This window comes from Sciurus carolinensis, chromosome 12 (genome assembly GCF_902686445.1).
Source record: "Sciurus carolinensis chromosome 12, mSciCar1.2, whole genome shotgun sequence".
NCBI classification, from domain to species: domain Eukaryota; kingdom Metazoa; phylum Chordata; class Mammalia; order Rodentia; family Sciuridae; genus Sciurus; species Sciurus carolinensis.
Window position 1 is genome coordinate 101,389,811 of NC_062224.1, and position 15,963 is coordinate 101,405,773.

The 15,963-nt window shown below is 44.3% G+C and overlaps 1 protein-coding gene across 2 annotated transcripts in view; it reads left to right on the plus strand.

Annotated features, from left to right (window-relative positions):
- Niban1 (niban apoptosis regulator 1) overlaps positions 1 to 15,963 on the plus strand; it is a 137,503-nt gene that overhangs the window by 106,038 nt on the left and 15,502 nt on the right. For both annotated transcript variants that reach the window (XM_047521382.1, XM_047521383.1), the window contains exons 6-9: positions 2,371 to 2,486; positions 8,601 to 8,705; positions 9,000 to 9,162; positions 14,323 to 14,510. In XM_047521382.1, coding sequence (XP_047377338.1) covers positions 2,371 to 2,486; positions 8,601 to 8,705; positions 9,000 to 9,162; positions 14,323 to 14,510 — 572 coding nt within the window. The remainder of the gene's footprint in view (positions 1 to 2,370; positions 2,487 to 8,600; positions 8,706 to 8,999; positions 9,163 to 14,322; positions 14,511 to 15,963) is intronic.

A 15,963-nucleotide genomic window follows, 5' to 3' on the forward strand; every position in this document is an offset into this window, starting at 1 on the left:
AGGGGAAACTAGTTAAAATCTAGTTTTAACTATGAAGAACTAGTTTTAATGGTGAACATAGTTTTAACTATGAAGAACTAGTTTTAATGGTGAAGAGCAAACATTCTCAGGCTTCATTGCTCAGTGACTGTGATTTCTTTTGTGGTCCATCTGATTACTTATGTTAGGGTGCCTCACTTCCACCTCTGTTACATTCTAGCTCTCCCTCTGTTCCTTCTTTGACTTCTCTCTGATGCCCACGTCATTGTCTCCAAATCCCATTCCTTCAGTTATTTTTTCCAATCTCTTCAGCCACCCAGTCGTTCATGTGAGTGTCATTGTTTGCTTTGATATAGACATAGAAGGGAATGCACAGGATTAACAATATACCCTCCAGTTACTGAGGTCAGCAGGGAAAGAAATAAGAAAAGTTATGCTTCTTGAAAGGACATGAAGAATTTAAAACTTCATTCCTTGGCCAGGGATTATGGCCATGCTTACTGCATCCAAATACAGTACCACATTTTCTTCCATCTCTTTGTTTCCTTAGGATGGAAATAAAAACAGCTGTTAAAAATAAGAGCACATGAGTCAATCTGGAATCCCAATGTAGTAATTACAGTTTCCATCTCATTCGGTCAAGTCCCTCCCAGTGTACTGAGCCCCGTATCAATCCCCTAGTGGGGAGAACACTACCAATGGTATTGTGTATTTTATAGCAAGACCTTAATTTTCATTTTCTAAACCTCTGAGGTTAAACACTAAATCAGTTGCCAAGCCAAGAAAAATAACAAGGAAGAAAATACTTCAACTCAAAAACTTGGGACCTGCCCATTTTCTGATTTTCAATTTTGACGAAATCTTCGTGTTGATATTAGAAATGTCATTTTCCTAGTTCACATTTTTGAAGGTAGAACATCTGGACTTCGTGGTATCCTCTGAAGAACTTTTCCTGAACCCTTGTAGAGGCTATGCTCTGGGGTGCATTTTCTCTTTTCCAAGTTCCTGAGACATAAGACCTAGTAAGCTGATCTCAAAAGAGTTACCCACAACTTATTAACTGGTTGTCACCTTTTAGAGAAGATCGATTCTCTTTTAGTTCTGCTCAGATGCCCCATCAGCCAGTTCGCCCTGGACTTGAATAGTCCTGCGGTCTAAAACTAGTAAGGTCCCCCAGTGAATCAGTACCTTCAGCTGACCAATTTCACCTTTCCTGGTAAGTGCAGATTAGATGATGCTGCCCAGAGAACTTTGTGTGTGCCTGTGGTGAGAGAAGCAGGAAACTTGTCCCTTTCCCTCACTGCCTTCCCCCTTTCAGAAATTCGATTTACTTACTATGTGGTTAGACCTTTTCTTTTCTTTTTCTCTTTTTGGTGTTGGGGATTGAACCAGGGCCTCATCCATTCTGAGTACTCACTGTACCACTGAGCTACACTTCAACCCTGGTTAGATTATTTTAAAAGTTTGTTTTCCTGGTAAGATTTCTACAACTGTTATCGCTGTGTCCTCCAGTGACAGTCTTCTGTGTTGGAAGGGAAGACCCTGGCATGCATGGTGCAATTTGTAAAATTCTAAGATGGACATATAGCCCCAGCTCCCTCTGTCATACCTAAAATCCTGCCATTGGATATTGCTTTCTTGGTGGCGGGATTACCTCTCAGGTGTAACACCACTGACAGTCCAATATTTTTGGAAGGAAGCACCCATAAATCTAGTATGTGAAGCAGTGTAGCATATTGGTCAGAAGGAAGCCCAAAGTCAGTCACCCTGACTCTGCCACTTATTAGCTGTAGGACCTTGGGTTATTAATTCATCTTTCTGTGCTTTGGGTCTCTTCATCTATAAAATAGTAAGAAATAATACTTTCCTCAAATTTTTGTCAAATCTCAGTGAAACAGGTGAAGTGCTCCAAAGACCAATGTTCTGCTATATATGTATTAATAATCACTGTTTGATGTTTGCATGAATTCGCATATTACACAGATGTCCTTTTGACAAAGAGCTGACATTTGGTCACAAAGAAATTGGAGTTGTGTTTGGGAAACTCAGATACTTTGGACACAAAAGGTGCTGTATGAGAGAGGTGTTATGGTTGATAGGGCAAAGTCACTGGTGCCTCCGTGGAGAGAAAGAAGCATTTACGAGGAGAGGAAAGGAGATTTTTCGCCTGCTTCCGGCTGATGGACTTAATCAGCTAGGATGGTAAACAAGTCCCATGATACACACCTGCCTGTGGACTGAACTGGGCACTTGCTCTGCTTTTTCTGTGTCTCGTAATTCCATGTCTCATAAAAGCTAATGCTAGGTCTCAGCCTTCACACTTGAAGAACCATGGAAGAACCGAAAGCAGAGCACTTTACTTTGCTAACCGTCCCTTCCTCTTTCCTCCAGATTACACGAAGCAGACGACGTTTGAAGCCCAAGCCTTTTTAGAAGCTGTGCAATTCTTCCGACAGGAGAAAGGTCACTATGGATCCTGGGAAATGATCATTGGGGATGAAATTCAGGTAACACAGGGCTCAGAATTTTGGACCCTCTCTCTGGATGGTAGGAGATCGGGGTCTTTTTAATAAGCAATCAGAAAAGAAGTTGTAAGAATGGAAGCTGTAGTTCCAAGGGCCATTTCTCTCTTGACTGGAAGCAGTTGGTCAGTGAGCTATTGTGCACCCACTACAAGGAACAGGCCAGGCACTAATAGGGCAGCCCGAAGCACCATAGCCACGGTGGAAAGAGCTGCTCCCACCGTCTTTTATCAAAACACTCTTTCTCTCAAATGACCTCATCCTTCCAGACTAGAAGCAGATGTGAGTAATGGGGTATTGTGCAATGCGTGTATGGGAGGGGGTAGGGTCATTGGGCTTGGATTTAAATCTTGCAAATTATTTAACTTCTTTTAGCCTCTTTTTTCCTCTGGAAAAAATAATTATAATAATGTGTACCTTGCAGTGTTGTGAGAATTAAATGAGATGTTGTTGGATAAGTATTTGGCACAGGACTGTCTTTATATATTGAAGGATATGTTTTAATTAATTTTTATTGGCAAATTATACATAATATTGGGATTTATTATGACATATTCATATATACAACATTACAATTTGGTTTTGAATGATATATAAATGAAGTAATAGACACAAATTCCAAAAGCATTAGCCAGTTTTCTATGTTTTATTTATCTTTTCTACTTCTCTGCCTCTGTGGTCCCTTATTATTTCCCATGACCCCGGTAAAATGCCTGTCATGGCCTAAATACCTCTGTGGGCTTGGTCTCAGAGATGGAGTCACAAATCTCCAAAGTAAGCTGTTTTGTGCTCTGACTCCAACCTCCCTGATGACCCCATTCACATGACTAAGCAGCCAACAGGTAGCTAGGTGTGAGCATTATTCAGTTATAGGAACCAGTGTCCAAGAATAATATTTATTTATTTATATTTGCCACATCTCCCAGAGAGCCTCTTTTGAAGGCTGCTGAAATTTGTTATCAAGAAACAATATTTGGAAGTTTCCAGATGGTGTTTGCCCTCTGTTTGTTCATTAAACATCTAAAGCCAAAAATTTTCTCATGATAGTGGAACTGTTCTTCACTCTTTTGCCTTTGAAACAGAATCTCAATCTCTCTCTCTCTCTCTCTCTCTCTCTCTCTCTGTCTTTCTGGTAGATTCTAAAGTCATTTATTTCCCAATACCATATGGCTGGGCATGTAGTTTGGTGGTAGTGCACTTGCCTAACATGTGTAGGAGCCTGGATTTGATCCCTAGCACCCCCCCCAAAACACACACACACACACACACACACACACAATATCAAATACTATAAGTGAGGGGGAAAATTCCAGAGGAGAGACAATAAGAAGGACCTGCTAGGAAACAACAGTAGCATTCCATGTTCTATCGACTAGACAAGAGTTATCAAGTGGCTCCACAAAGAATTTGAGTATCTCTAGTGAAATCAGACTTATAAAACATGAGCGCTGAAAGTGCCTTTCAGGGTGTTTGTTCAGCACTCTCCTGGCGAGGAAAAGAACATTCGGGAGGGTTGTCCAAAGCCAGTCTGTGACAGAAATGGGCCTGGAGAAGCTGGAGAAAGTAAATGGCTTGGTGAGGGTTAAGATTGCCATCACCTCTCATACCTGGAATGGAACAGTGAAGCTGTGTTTATCCCAAGACTCAGTAGAGGTCAGGACGCAACCAAACTAGGAGCTAAAGAAAGTGGCAACATGTAACTGACTTCGAGAATATGATTTCTTTTATCTAAAGCACTAGGTTTATTTGCATTTTTTTCTTCATATCTACTACTAACTTAATCATAACACTGTATGACCCCCAACCCCTGGGGATGGAATCAGAAGATTCTCAGCCTTGTTACATTATTTCTTCAGAGTAGTGACTCACATAGCAAGTAAGGCAGGCTCCCAGGGCAATGGTTGTTTTAGGCAAGGATCCAGGCAAAGCAATATCTCAAAATATCTTGCCTGACAGACTGTTAAGGTGCAAATATTTATATATCAATTAAAAAATCAACATAGTTCCTACTTGTCAATATAATGTATCAAGTGAGCTCATGAGAGAAAGTCTTCTGCAAAATGTAAAGTAGCTACAGTTGGTAGGTTTATTATCTGCCTTTACGTGAGCCAGATGGGCCAGGCCACAGTTCATAATTCCCAGAGGTGAGTGATTTCTAGACAAGAAAACTCTCCACCTTTCAGGCCTGGTTCATGCATTCCAGAGTCGTCACCTATTGAATGATTTTGAGAATCTGTATAGATTCTCTCACCCACAGTCCTTTGGTAGCACCAGGCATCCAGGGCCAGAGGCCTGGTCAGACCTGGGGCCTGCCTCAGGAAGTGGGCGATGTCCCTGGGCCCCAGAGCTTCCTCAAGCTTCGGTGTCTGAAAGGAAGACTGTGGTGTGGCCTTCAGCGAGTGAGCCCAGGTTTGTTGGTTTTGATCAGCCTAATGACATGCTTGATTATATGTGCGATGAAATTTTTAAATCTCAGCATCCCAGTGGTTAGATTTGCCCAGCACTCTCCTGGTTCTTTTTTATTAGATGAGATTTCGTTTTTAGGTCCCAATGGTAAAACTCAGTGGATTCTGTTTTGTGCTGAGGAGACTAGAGAACCCTTTTGTTGTTATGATGTATTTATTAGATTAGCTACTTTCCCTAGAAAAACCCCAGGGCCTCGGGCCCTATTATTATGGAGAGCAGACAGAATAGGAGTGGGCCCTGCAGGTGAGGGTGGGCTGAGCTGCAGGTCAGAGGAGGCTGGTGTTGGAATGAGACAGTGAGGCATCCGCCCCGCACACTGCCTGCCCCCCAGCTCTTCCTCAGCCCCACCCACTTCTACCCCCCTCTTTCTTTTCCCAGACATATTTATTTTTCAACTCCACAGTTGTAAAATAGAACCAAATTTCTTGGAACATTGTGTGGGAAAAACAAAAGAAAACTAAGCCCACCCAAATGGAATGTTCTTTTTTTTCCCCCTTTGGCCTTGGTATAAAGCATTTGCATCTTTTTCAAATCTACTCACACTCACACTCAAATTCAAATCGATCTCAGCAAAAGGGTGCCTTAGAACTTTTGTTAGGAGTTTTGAGTTCAATACTTTTCAACCAAGATAGTATTTCCTATTGATCATAAGCTCTGATGTTAGTTTCTGTGCCTCTTACCTCTCCTTATGGCTCCCTTGGATTGCTAGGTCAGGTAATTTCCAAACAGAAGCTTACCCATCTGAACAGGATGAAGCCCTCCCCAGGGATTATTAATTACCTGCAGAATGTAGTTGTTGGACTTGCTGATTTCCATGGACTTTGCCCATGTCAAGTTCCTATTCAATTCCTCAGAAAATGGTGATTCATCTCTTGACTGCCCCCAGAGAATGGTTAAGAAAGGTAAACAATTCTCCACCAATGAGCCACCAGGACTAGTGGACATCTTATCCCCCTTCTGCTGTTCATCAGAGTAGGCAGATGCCTGGGCAGGTGAGGAACCCCACCTGCTGTGCAGACCTGAGCAGCCTTCTCTCCTGGAAGCCACAAGCACAGTGCAACTGGAGAGTTGTGTACCCCGACACTGGGAGTGTGAGCAAAAACCTCACACCCGCTCTAACAGAGCCCCGGTGAACGGCAACAGCTAGTGAGCTCGCGAGTGCTCCTACTAGCGTGCAGCTGAGCCGTGACCTCAGAGAAAATCTTCTGTAATTCCCAAAGCATCATTTGAATTTTTATGAGAAGCGAGAAGGAGGAGGTCAATTATTTTGGATAAATATTATTTCAACTTCATAGAACAGATGCCTTGAGTGAGTCTCTGTTTTTCTGCCTGTCTCCACTCCCCACTGTCGCTATGTCGCTTGACTTTTATAAATCTTTTTTTCCCCCCAATACTAGAGATTGAACCCAAGTCCTCACACACGCTAGGTAAGTGCTCCACCACTGAGCTAGCTACCCTGCAGATCCCTTTGGTAAATCTTAATCTGCAGCCAGCGGACTGTTGAAAGTTGAGTTGTGAGCCCCAGAAAATTCGTGATAAAAGTGAAGCTGAACAGCAAAGCTTCTCCAGTTTGGGGAGTGGGGTGTGGGGTAAAGCAGAGGGGTCAGTGTTAAGGGAGCAATAATGCATGGACGTAGAATCTGCTGTTTCAAAGAAACATTTTCACTGATCCAAGCAAAATTTTAGGAGAGATTTAGGAGCACATTTTTTTAAAAACAACCTGGCCTCCCCACATTCAGCTTAGCCTATCAATGTCCAATTGTTCCAAAGTATTTCTTACTTCTTTCTTTTTTTTTTCCAAGCTGTGTCCAGATTTATTTAAGATACTTTTCATAAACACTGATAATATTTCAGGCAGGATATGGACAGACAGCGGTATCCAACCACTTTGGAACTCCCTTCTCAGTGGATGACCAGCTTCTGAAAGCCATGTTCTACCCAGTGAGGTCTCGGTCCAGTACTCTGAACTGGGCAAGTTCAGAGTGAAGGTCGACACTGCACATTCAGCACGTTGATTAACAACTCTTCATCAACCATCGCTGGCTTTCAAGAAAGGAAAAGAAAATGGCAGAACTATCCGTCCAAAGATCCACTATCTAGAAAGGGAAGCTTTTGAAGGATGATGTCTTAATGGCATCACGGGAAAGTCCAGATTGTCCCATGTAGTGGTAACCAGTTTGCAAGAGTCAGGTTCCAATAGGTCTCTGGGTTTAAGGAAGTGAAGTCTATGTCGAAGGCAGAGAGGGAGAAGAGAACATAAAAACTAATTTTAGTGCTTTCATGCTGCAAGGCATCTGTGCCAAGATGACTGTGTGTCATCGTCAAGGAATCCCTCCTCCCGGGAGCCAAGAGGAAGTCCCTCAAAACTACAAGGGAAAAGTGTTTCCCCCCCAGCAATCCAGCTTTGGAGACTTTTATTTGTGATATGTACTTCTTCCCTCTAGAACAACAACATGTTCTGTGTGCTAACAACATAGCTCTAAAGAAAGTAAAACAAAACTCTGTGTTTTTATAAAACTTGATTTAAAAATAGTATTTAAAGCTGTACAGTCATCAGAAGCATGGAGTCATCGAAACAGCACACACTTCCCCGGGGATGCCAGCACCTTCAGCCCTCTGCGCCTGGTCTGTCTGGCATCTCAAATTTAGGAGGGTTCTTACCATTCTTGCCCATGTCCGTTTTTCCCTTGTGCCCTTTGGGTCCCTTTTCTTCCTTCTTTGCGGGGGCATTTTGAGGCTTGGGCTCAGCATTTGGAGAGCAGTTTAGCTAACAACCTTGAAGATCTTCTCCATAGCTCATCCTTCCCCTTGGCATTAGCAAATCTTTAGCATCCCCTTCAGCCTCCTCCCTCCCTCCCTCCCTTCCTTCCCTCCCTCCCTCCCTCCCTCCCTCCATGATTCCCAGAATTGAACCCAGAAGCACTTAACCACTGAGCCACATTCCTAGTCCTTTTTATTTTTTAAAAAATTTGAAACAAAGTCTCTCTAAGTTGCTTAAGGCCTTGCTAAGTTGCTGAGGCTAGCCTTGAACTTGTGAGCCTCTTACCTCAGCCTCCTGAGCTGGTGAGATTACAGTGCGCACCACCACATCTGGCCCTTCAGCCTTGCTCTTGGGCGTGGTGGTGGTGCAGGACGTTAAGTGGTGGACGGGGGAGGACAGTGGCTCACGGGCTTCATCCAGTCTGGGGGTTGTTTTCAAGCTCTTCTTCACACTGCTCCTCTCTTCTTTTCCTAAATATCAGAGAGGGTGGAGATGGTGTTCTTTCCATTGGGAAATGGCATTTGGAGAAAGGTGGCAGATGGTTCTGTTCCTTGTGAATTTTTAAGCGTGTTTATCCCACAAGATTGTCTTAGCTGAGATTTCTGTAACCTCAGAACCAGGAGTAAACTATTAACCTGGGTTTAACTTAGTGGTAGAGTTGGTCTTATTAGCTTGCGTGAGGCCCTGGGTCCAGTCCCATCCCATCCCCAGCTACGCGCGTGCACACACACACACACACACACACACACACACACACACTTATTACCCCAATAGAGTCCACAAAGCCCAGGGCGGAGACATCCACCGAGAGATCTCTAGTAGGCCCGATGCTCAGACCAGCCGGCTGAGCAGGGCCCTCTTCCACTCCACAGATCCTGAGCAACCTGGTGATGGAGGAGCTCCTGCCAACCCTTCAGACCGATCTGCTGCCTAAAATGAAGGGGAAGAAGAATGACAGGAAGAGGGCCTGGCTCGGAGTAAGCAGTGGGGAGGCCCTGCAGCTCTCTTCTTGAGATGAACCTTCTCCTCCCTTTTCTTCTCAAGGCATTCGTCGTTGTTGATTTTAGATGGTTCAGTCCCTGGGTGGAGAAATGCCTGCTGAGTCTCACTTACGTGAGGACTGATCCAAACAAACCTGAACTTTAAAAGAAAAATTCAATTGCGTGCAGTTCTTTCACGCGGGGGTCTGCGGGGACCCTCCTCCTCCCTCTGCTTGAGCCCCTCCTGTGCTCCGACCTGCAAGCCACGATTCACGTGTCCTTCCCTTCCAGCTCCTGGAGGAGGCTTACAACCTGGTTCAGCACCAAGTTTCAGAAGGATTAAGTGCCTTGAAGGAGGAATGCAGAGCTCTCACCAAGGGCCTGGAGGGAACCATCCGTTCAGACATGGATCAGATTGTGAACTCGAAAAACTTTTTAATTGGGAAGATCAAAGGTCAGTGGAGATAATCCATGCTCCTATTAATTAAATAAGCTGCAGGTTTAGGGATTCATTTGTAGTTAGATCCCTAGCTAGTTGACTGTATCTGCGAATTTCACATTGGTGGATTCAGACAGCCTCAGATCAAAAATGCTTTTTAAAAAATTGCATTGACCATGTACAGATTTCTTTACTTGAAGATTATTTCCTAAACAATACAGTGTAACAACTATTTATGGATTTATTTATTTAAGATTTTTTAGTTGTAGATAGACACAATACCTTTATTTCATTTATTTATTTTTATGTGGTGCTGAGGATCGAACCCAGTGCCTCATGTGTGCTAGGCAAGCGCTCTACCACTGAGCCCCAGCCCCAGCCCTGTAACAACTATTTACACAGCTTTTATGTTTATTAGGTATTATAAGAAATCTAGAAATGACTTAAAGTACATGAAGTTTACAGTTAGGTGCATAAGTAAAACACAAATACTGTGCCATTTTATATCAGGGACTTAAGTACCTTTGGATTTTGGTGTTCTCAGGGTTTTGGGGGTAGAGGGATCTTGGAATCAATTGCCCCAAATATTGAGTGATGGCTGTTCATGATTTTAGAGAATTAAAATAGGGGAGGTAATAATAGTTATAATAGAAGCCTGCTATATGTATTAGGAAGGGCCTGAATCTTTCCTTGGAAGCCTCATGGACATGAGGTGGAGAAAATTTTACTTCATGCCTTGTGGTCTTACCTGTATATTCTGATGCTGCCTGTGCTGGCCCAGTGATAGGACTTCTTAGGGGCTTCTGTCCACCTTGGTTGTGCTGTAAATTCTCAAAGACCAGAGCCATAATGCCTTGGTTTGCTCAAGTAGTTTATATATATATATATATATATATATATATATATATATATATATATATAAAATTATATATATATGTGTATATATATTTTTTTATTTATTTATTTATATATTATTTTTATTTATTTTTTTAGTTGTTGAAGGACCTTTATTTTATATACCTATATGTGGTGCTGAGGATCAAACCCAGTGCCTCACACATGCTAGGCAAGTGCTCTGCCACTGAACCACAGCCCCAGCCATTCAAGTACATTCTTGCCTAGTACCATGCCCAGCATAGATGGACTCGCGGCAAATAGTTAAGCCAATGAATAATGGATTTGCTTTTGACAGAAAAACCTACAATTTTGGCTAAGAGTCAACAAATCTGGGTTTCTAGCTCCGACTCCAACATTGGCCAATCATAAGTACTCGGGAGGTCACTTGAACGCTATTTGCCTCAGTGTTCCCCTCTGAAATCTGGAGGGGTGAGCAAGCTGTGGCCCACCACCTGATTTTGTAAATGATGTTCTATGGGGACACAGTTGTGCCCATTCATTTACATATTGTCTGTAGCTGCTTTGTGCTTTAACATTAGAATCAAGTAGTTGGAACTGAGTCCTTATGGACTGTGAGATTCCAGAATTGACCCTCTGGCCCCTGATGGAAAAGTTTGCTTCAGTGACTTTGAAGGAATCCCACAGGAAAAATTCTAAGGTTCTGCATTCTCTCTGGGGCCCCCATAACCCCATGAACACACCACACCTAATGTCACTTCAGAGGAAGAGCATGTAGGCTCATCTGTGATTGTTTGTCAACAATCTTTTTAGGTAGTTAGTTCTCAGATGTGATTCGCTCATTAAAAAATGTTTACCACTGGCCTCCTGAGCAACGTGGAGCTTGAGCAGTGCACTCGGAGGGCCCGGTTCCTGGACTCCCAGGTGTGCGGTCTCATGGGATTGTTGGCTTTGGGGATTCTCCTCTGCAGTTCAGGCCTCTTCATTCTCAGCTCAGCTTGCTTCCGGCTCTCGGGACAGGTCCTACCGAGAGGAGATGAGACGGGGTGTAACACGGCGAGCGCGTGGTGTCTGTGTGTCCGGTCTGTCCACACAATGCCTTCTGAAGCCAGATGTAGATCAGCTCCAGAGCGCTGTCCCTTCGCTGTCATCCAGTCTCATTGCTCCTTGAGCACAATGACCTAGTGTTGACTATATGGTGAAACACTCCGTACAGCTACCAGCTCTCGTGCCAACTTTCTGCCCTCAGGGGCTGAGCTGGGCCCAACCACGGTCATTCTCATGGCTGAAATTAAAATGTTCTCTCCCCTAACTCTGCGGCTCTCTGTGTCCTCATAAAATGGAAAAAGAGTCTTCTCTGGACTATTAGTTATTTTCTAAAAGAAACCTTAGAAAGTCGGGCGTGGTGGTGCACACCTAAAATCCCAGTGGCTTGAGAGGCTGAGGCAGGAGGATTGCAAGTTCAAAGCCAAGCTTCAGTCAACTTAGTGAGGCCTAAGCAACTCAACTGAGACCCTGTCTCTAAATAAAATATAAAAAAGGGCTGAGGTTGCGGTTCAGTGGTTAAGTGCCCCTAAGAAAAAGAAAGAAAGAAAGAAAAAGAAACCTTAAAAGGAAGTAATCCTGAAGTCATTTTAAAACAAAATATCAGAAACACTTTTTAACCAGGTCTCTGGTTTTCTGCCTTTTAAATAAGGAGAGAAACTTAAGACTGCATTGATAAAGGGCCTTGGATTTCAAGCAATAACAACTTTGGGAGTAGTGAGCAGTATTCTCTCTACTTGAGTTCTGCTCCACAGTTATTTTTTTCATTTAATCAGCATTTATTCTGCTTCTGCTGAATACAGGGGCAGCAAGAATTAAAAGACAACATGATTTTACAAGTAGAAGAGGATGTCACAGATACTGGAATAGGAGGAAGACTCTGAGAGATGCCCCAAGAGGTTGGGACAAAAGCTTAGGGATTCGCAGTCAGGACTCAGAGCCCTTTTCAACTTCAAAACTGCAGTGCCTCTCAATGAGGGTGCTGTTTGAGCTGGGCAATTAGAAAGAATGGTGATGCCAATAGGTACAACACCAGTCAATAGAAACTGCGTGCTTCCAGGCTCCTCATCTGCTCTAAGCACTTTGCGAATCATAAACTCATTTAATCCTCATCGTAACCCCAGGAAGTAATTACTCTTATGAGCTCCATTTTACAGATAATAAAACTGAGGCAGAGATTAAGGAACTCAGCCCAGGTTCCATAGTTACTGTGTGGCAGTTGGGCTCAGAATCCCTCCCGCCCCAGCCTGTCCGGCTCCATGGTCTGCTCAGGGCTTTTGGCCAGCTGTCATAACTCAAGCAAGCCTTATGAACTAACATGTCACAAGACCATATTCATCACAACCGCATCTTTGCAGGCTTGAGAAAATAGCAGAGCATACGTGTGTGGGATGTAGAATTTAATCAGTGCATGAGCAACACCTGCAGGCCACAGTTCTGGAAGCTGAGTGGTGATTCCAGGGCATTAGGCTGGGTGGCAGTTGAACTGGGCCTTGAAGACATGAGTAAGATGTTTATGAGTAAAAATGGAAGAAGGAAGGCCCAGGTGTCAGAAGGGTGAAAGAAGCCTGGAGAGCAGGAGGGAGCACTCTGTGTGAATGGGGAGCAGGAGGGAGCACTCTGGTGAATGGGGAGCAGGAAGGAGCACACTGTGGGGAATGGGGAGCAGAGGGAGCACACTGTGGGGAATGGGGAGCAGGAGGGAGCACACCGTGGGGAATGGGGAGCAGAGGGAGCACACTGTGGGGAATGGGGAGCAGGAGGGAGCATGCTGTGGGGAATGGGGAGCAGGAGGGAGGATGCTGTGGGGAATGGGGAGCAGGAGGGAGCACTCCGTGGGGAATGGGGAGCAGGCTGGAACAAGTGCCCTGAGGCTTCCCCCGCTGCCCTCCAGAGCCATCTCCACCCCAGGCTGCAGGAAGTCGGCCAACTCTGCCCAATCATGACTGCTTGTTGCAGGATTATTCCAAATTTTCAATTAGATTCTTTTCAAGTAGTTCCTCTCACAGTTAATTAACTAATGATTAATTTATTCTCCTGGCAGTTTTGCATTTAATATCAAAACAAGTCATTTTTACAAGTCATAGATTGTTTCATGTGTAAATCATACAGTCAAAATGGGTTTTTTCCCTAATCGGTCTACGACCTGTTTAATAGTTTACATCCCAAATATTTTTAGGACTATTATCTCACATTCTCAGAATCAGAGGACCCCCCTGATCCTCCAGAACTCTGACCTCCTTCTGTAAACCCAAACCGTTCATCTCACTGTAAGCAAGTTATCTGCCAATAAGAACTTTAAAAACACACTTGAGTTTAGTCCCTTTGCAAATTAGGGTGTGACCTTGGCCGAGTCACCTCACACGGCCAGGCCTCTTTTTTCCCATCTGTAAAATGGAGGTGGGACACCCTGGGGGGTTTGTGCTTCCCCCTTCAGTTCTGGGATCCTGTGACGAGGCTGTGTGGCCTCCCCAGCTCCACAGAGCAAGCTCAGCTTATCCCCTCCCTCCTGCTCCCCACACTGACTGACCCTGAGAACCCCCTGCGCTGGCTGCCACAGGCTCCCCTGCCCTGCCCTGCCCAGATGCACCCAGACCCGTGGTCTTCCTCCTCCAAATCAAAGCTAGTGTCTGTCTCCAGGGAGAGGAATTATGATGACATTTTTAATCCCGCTCTATGATTTTCTGTATCTACCTGTTGCTAAGCCTGTCGTCCTTATCAGGAAAATACATTGGAGTCTTGTCTGGATTTGCTTTAATTACGCATGGGGACAGAAGGCAGGCATGGTGGCAAACTAAAGGGAAGTTCGTTTCATTTGGCTGAGGAAAGATTGTCTCTGACTCTTTAAAAAAGTTTCTGGGTGCGGGAGGGCGATGGAATTATATTCATTTTCCTAGAGAAATAAATGAAAACTTAATAAATTATGTTTATAGGAAAACAACTGCATTTGTGAGGAGAGTAATGGATAGGAGGAGGTGGGCTCCCGGCTCTTTCATAGTATCAGGCATTGTGTGTCCAGAGACCAGGCAACGAACCGCTTCCATCCCAGGCAGAGGGGATTCGGGCAGGGGGAGCCTGTCTGCCCGCTTCTCGGATCGGCCATTGTGTTCCTTTCTGAGCGCTGGCCCTGGACTATTGTGCCCGTCTGTCTTGCCCCTTCGAACCTGCCTAGGCTGCCAAGTGACTCCATGGGGCACTGTCCAGCCCTGACCTGGCTCCAGGGCCTGGACCTAATCTTACCCGCAGTCACACTTTTCCGGCTCTTTCCTTCCTCAGCCTTGGTGGCCCAACCAGCCGAGAAAAGCTGCGGGGAGAGCGTGCAGCCTTTCCTGGCGTCCATTCTGGAGGAGCTCATGGGGCCAGTGAGCTCGGGGTTCAGCGAGGTGCGTTCGCTCTTTGAAAAGGAAGTGGATGAACTCAGCCAGAGCTTCCGGGCCACCAAAGACGGCGTTCAGCTGAAGCAGGTAGGATGCCAGCTGAGGAGGCGGCGCAGGTGGCTCTGGGGCTGCGCTCTGCACCGGGCTCATCCGCCTGCTGCCTGCCTCCTCCTCCTCTCCCACCTTGTCCTTCCATCCATTCATCTGGCCTTTCTTCCAACCGTCCAACCACCGCATTCATTTGCCTATTCATCCATCCATCCTCCTAATTGTCTTATTAAAGGTTGTCAAGGTGCAAAACGAATCATCTGTTTGTATAAGTGAAGCAGTATACTCAGTTCACGTATACCCAATCTTCATACAGGCAGAATCAGTCATCACCGATCGGCACTGATCCGGTCCATCCCAACCTCTAGCCACCTTCCTTCCCTGCTCTCTGAATTAGCTAATATAAATCACTCCATATATTTTCCTGTGCTTTGTCTTCGTTCATACAAATATATAAGCATTTATCCTCATCTAAAGAACTTTCGTTGATTTATTTTCAAAACTATACACTCGTGATATAGAACAGGGTTTTGTCAAAGTGGGGGTCTCTGGTCAACTGTGTCACCTAAAAATTATCACCTAAAAATGCAAATCCTGAGGGGCTGGGTTTGTGACTCAGTGGTAGCACACTTGCCTAGCATGTGTGAGGCACTGAATTTGATTCTCAGCACTGCATATAAATAAATGAATAAAATAAAAAGTCCATCAACATCTTAAAAAACATTTAAAAAAAATGCAAATCTTCAGGCCCCCCCCCATCAGATCAGGAACTCTGGGGATGGGACCCTGATGTCTCTTTTAGCAAGACTTTCAGCGGATTTGGTGCAACCTAAAGTTGAGAATAACTGGCATGTACATAACTTGGCACCTTGGTTTTATACTTGACACATCATGATGAACATCCTTACAGGTCAGGAGGTTAAACCAGATACCTCTGGTTCTTTTTCTTCCCTCCCTCCCTTCTTCCCTCCTTCCTTTTCGGCCTCTTTCCCTCCTTCTTTCCTTCCTTCCTTCCATCATTCAAAGCTAATAGCTATATTTTCTTTTTAATTGTACATATTTATGGGATACAGCATGCTAATTTGATATATATATATAGCGCATAATTATTTACGTATTTACTCCCCTTTCTCCCACACACCACCCACCTCCCCTCAAATAACTAGTGTCACTCTGACTTAGCCGGTGCCACCCTGAGCTTCTCCACATGCTTATGTAGTATAGAAACACACACGTTCATAAGCTATTTTCTCATAGTTTGCTTTTAGAAAAATGGAATTATATTTTATACATTACCCTACTTATTAGTTTTCTCATTCAAAAATACTTCATGAAACGGTTTCCACGGTAACTGTTCTAGTTCTAAATCATTCTTTGTGATGGCTGCATACTATTTCCTATATGGAAGCACCATGATTTTTTTCAATCATCCCCAAATTGCTGGCACCATGAATGAAGCTGCAGTAAATAACCTGTACGTGTATCCCTCTAT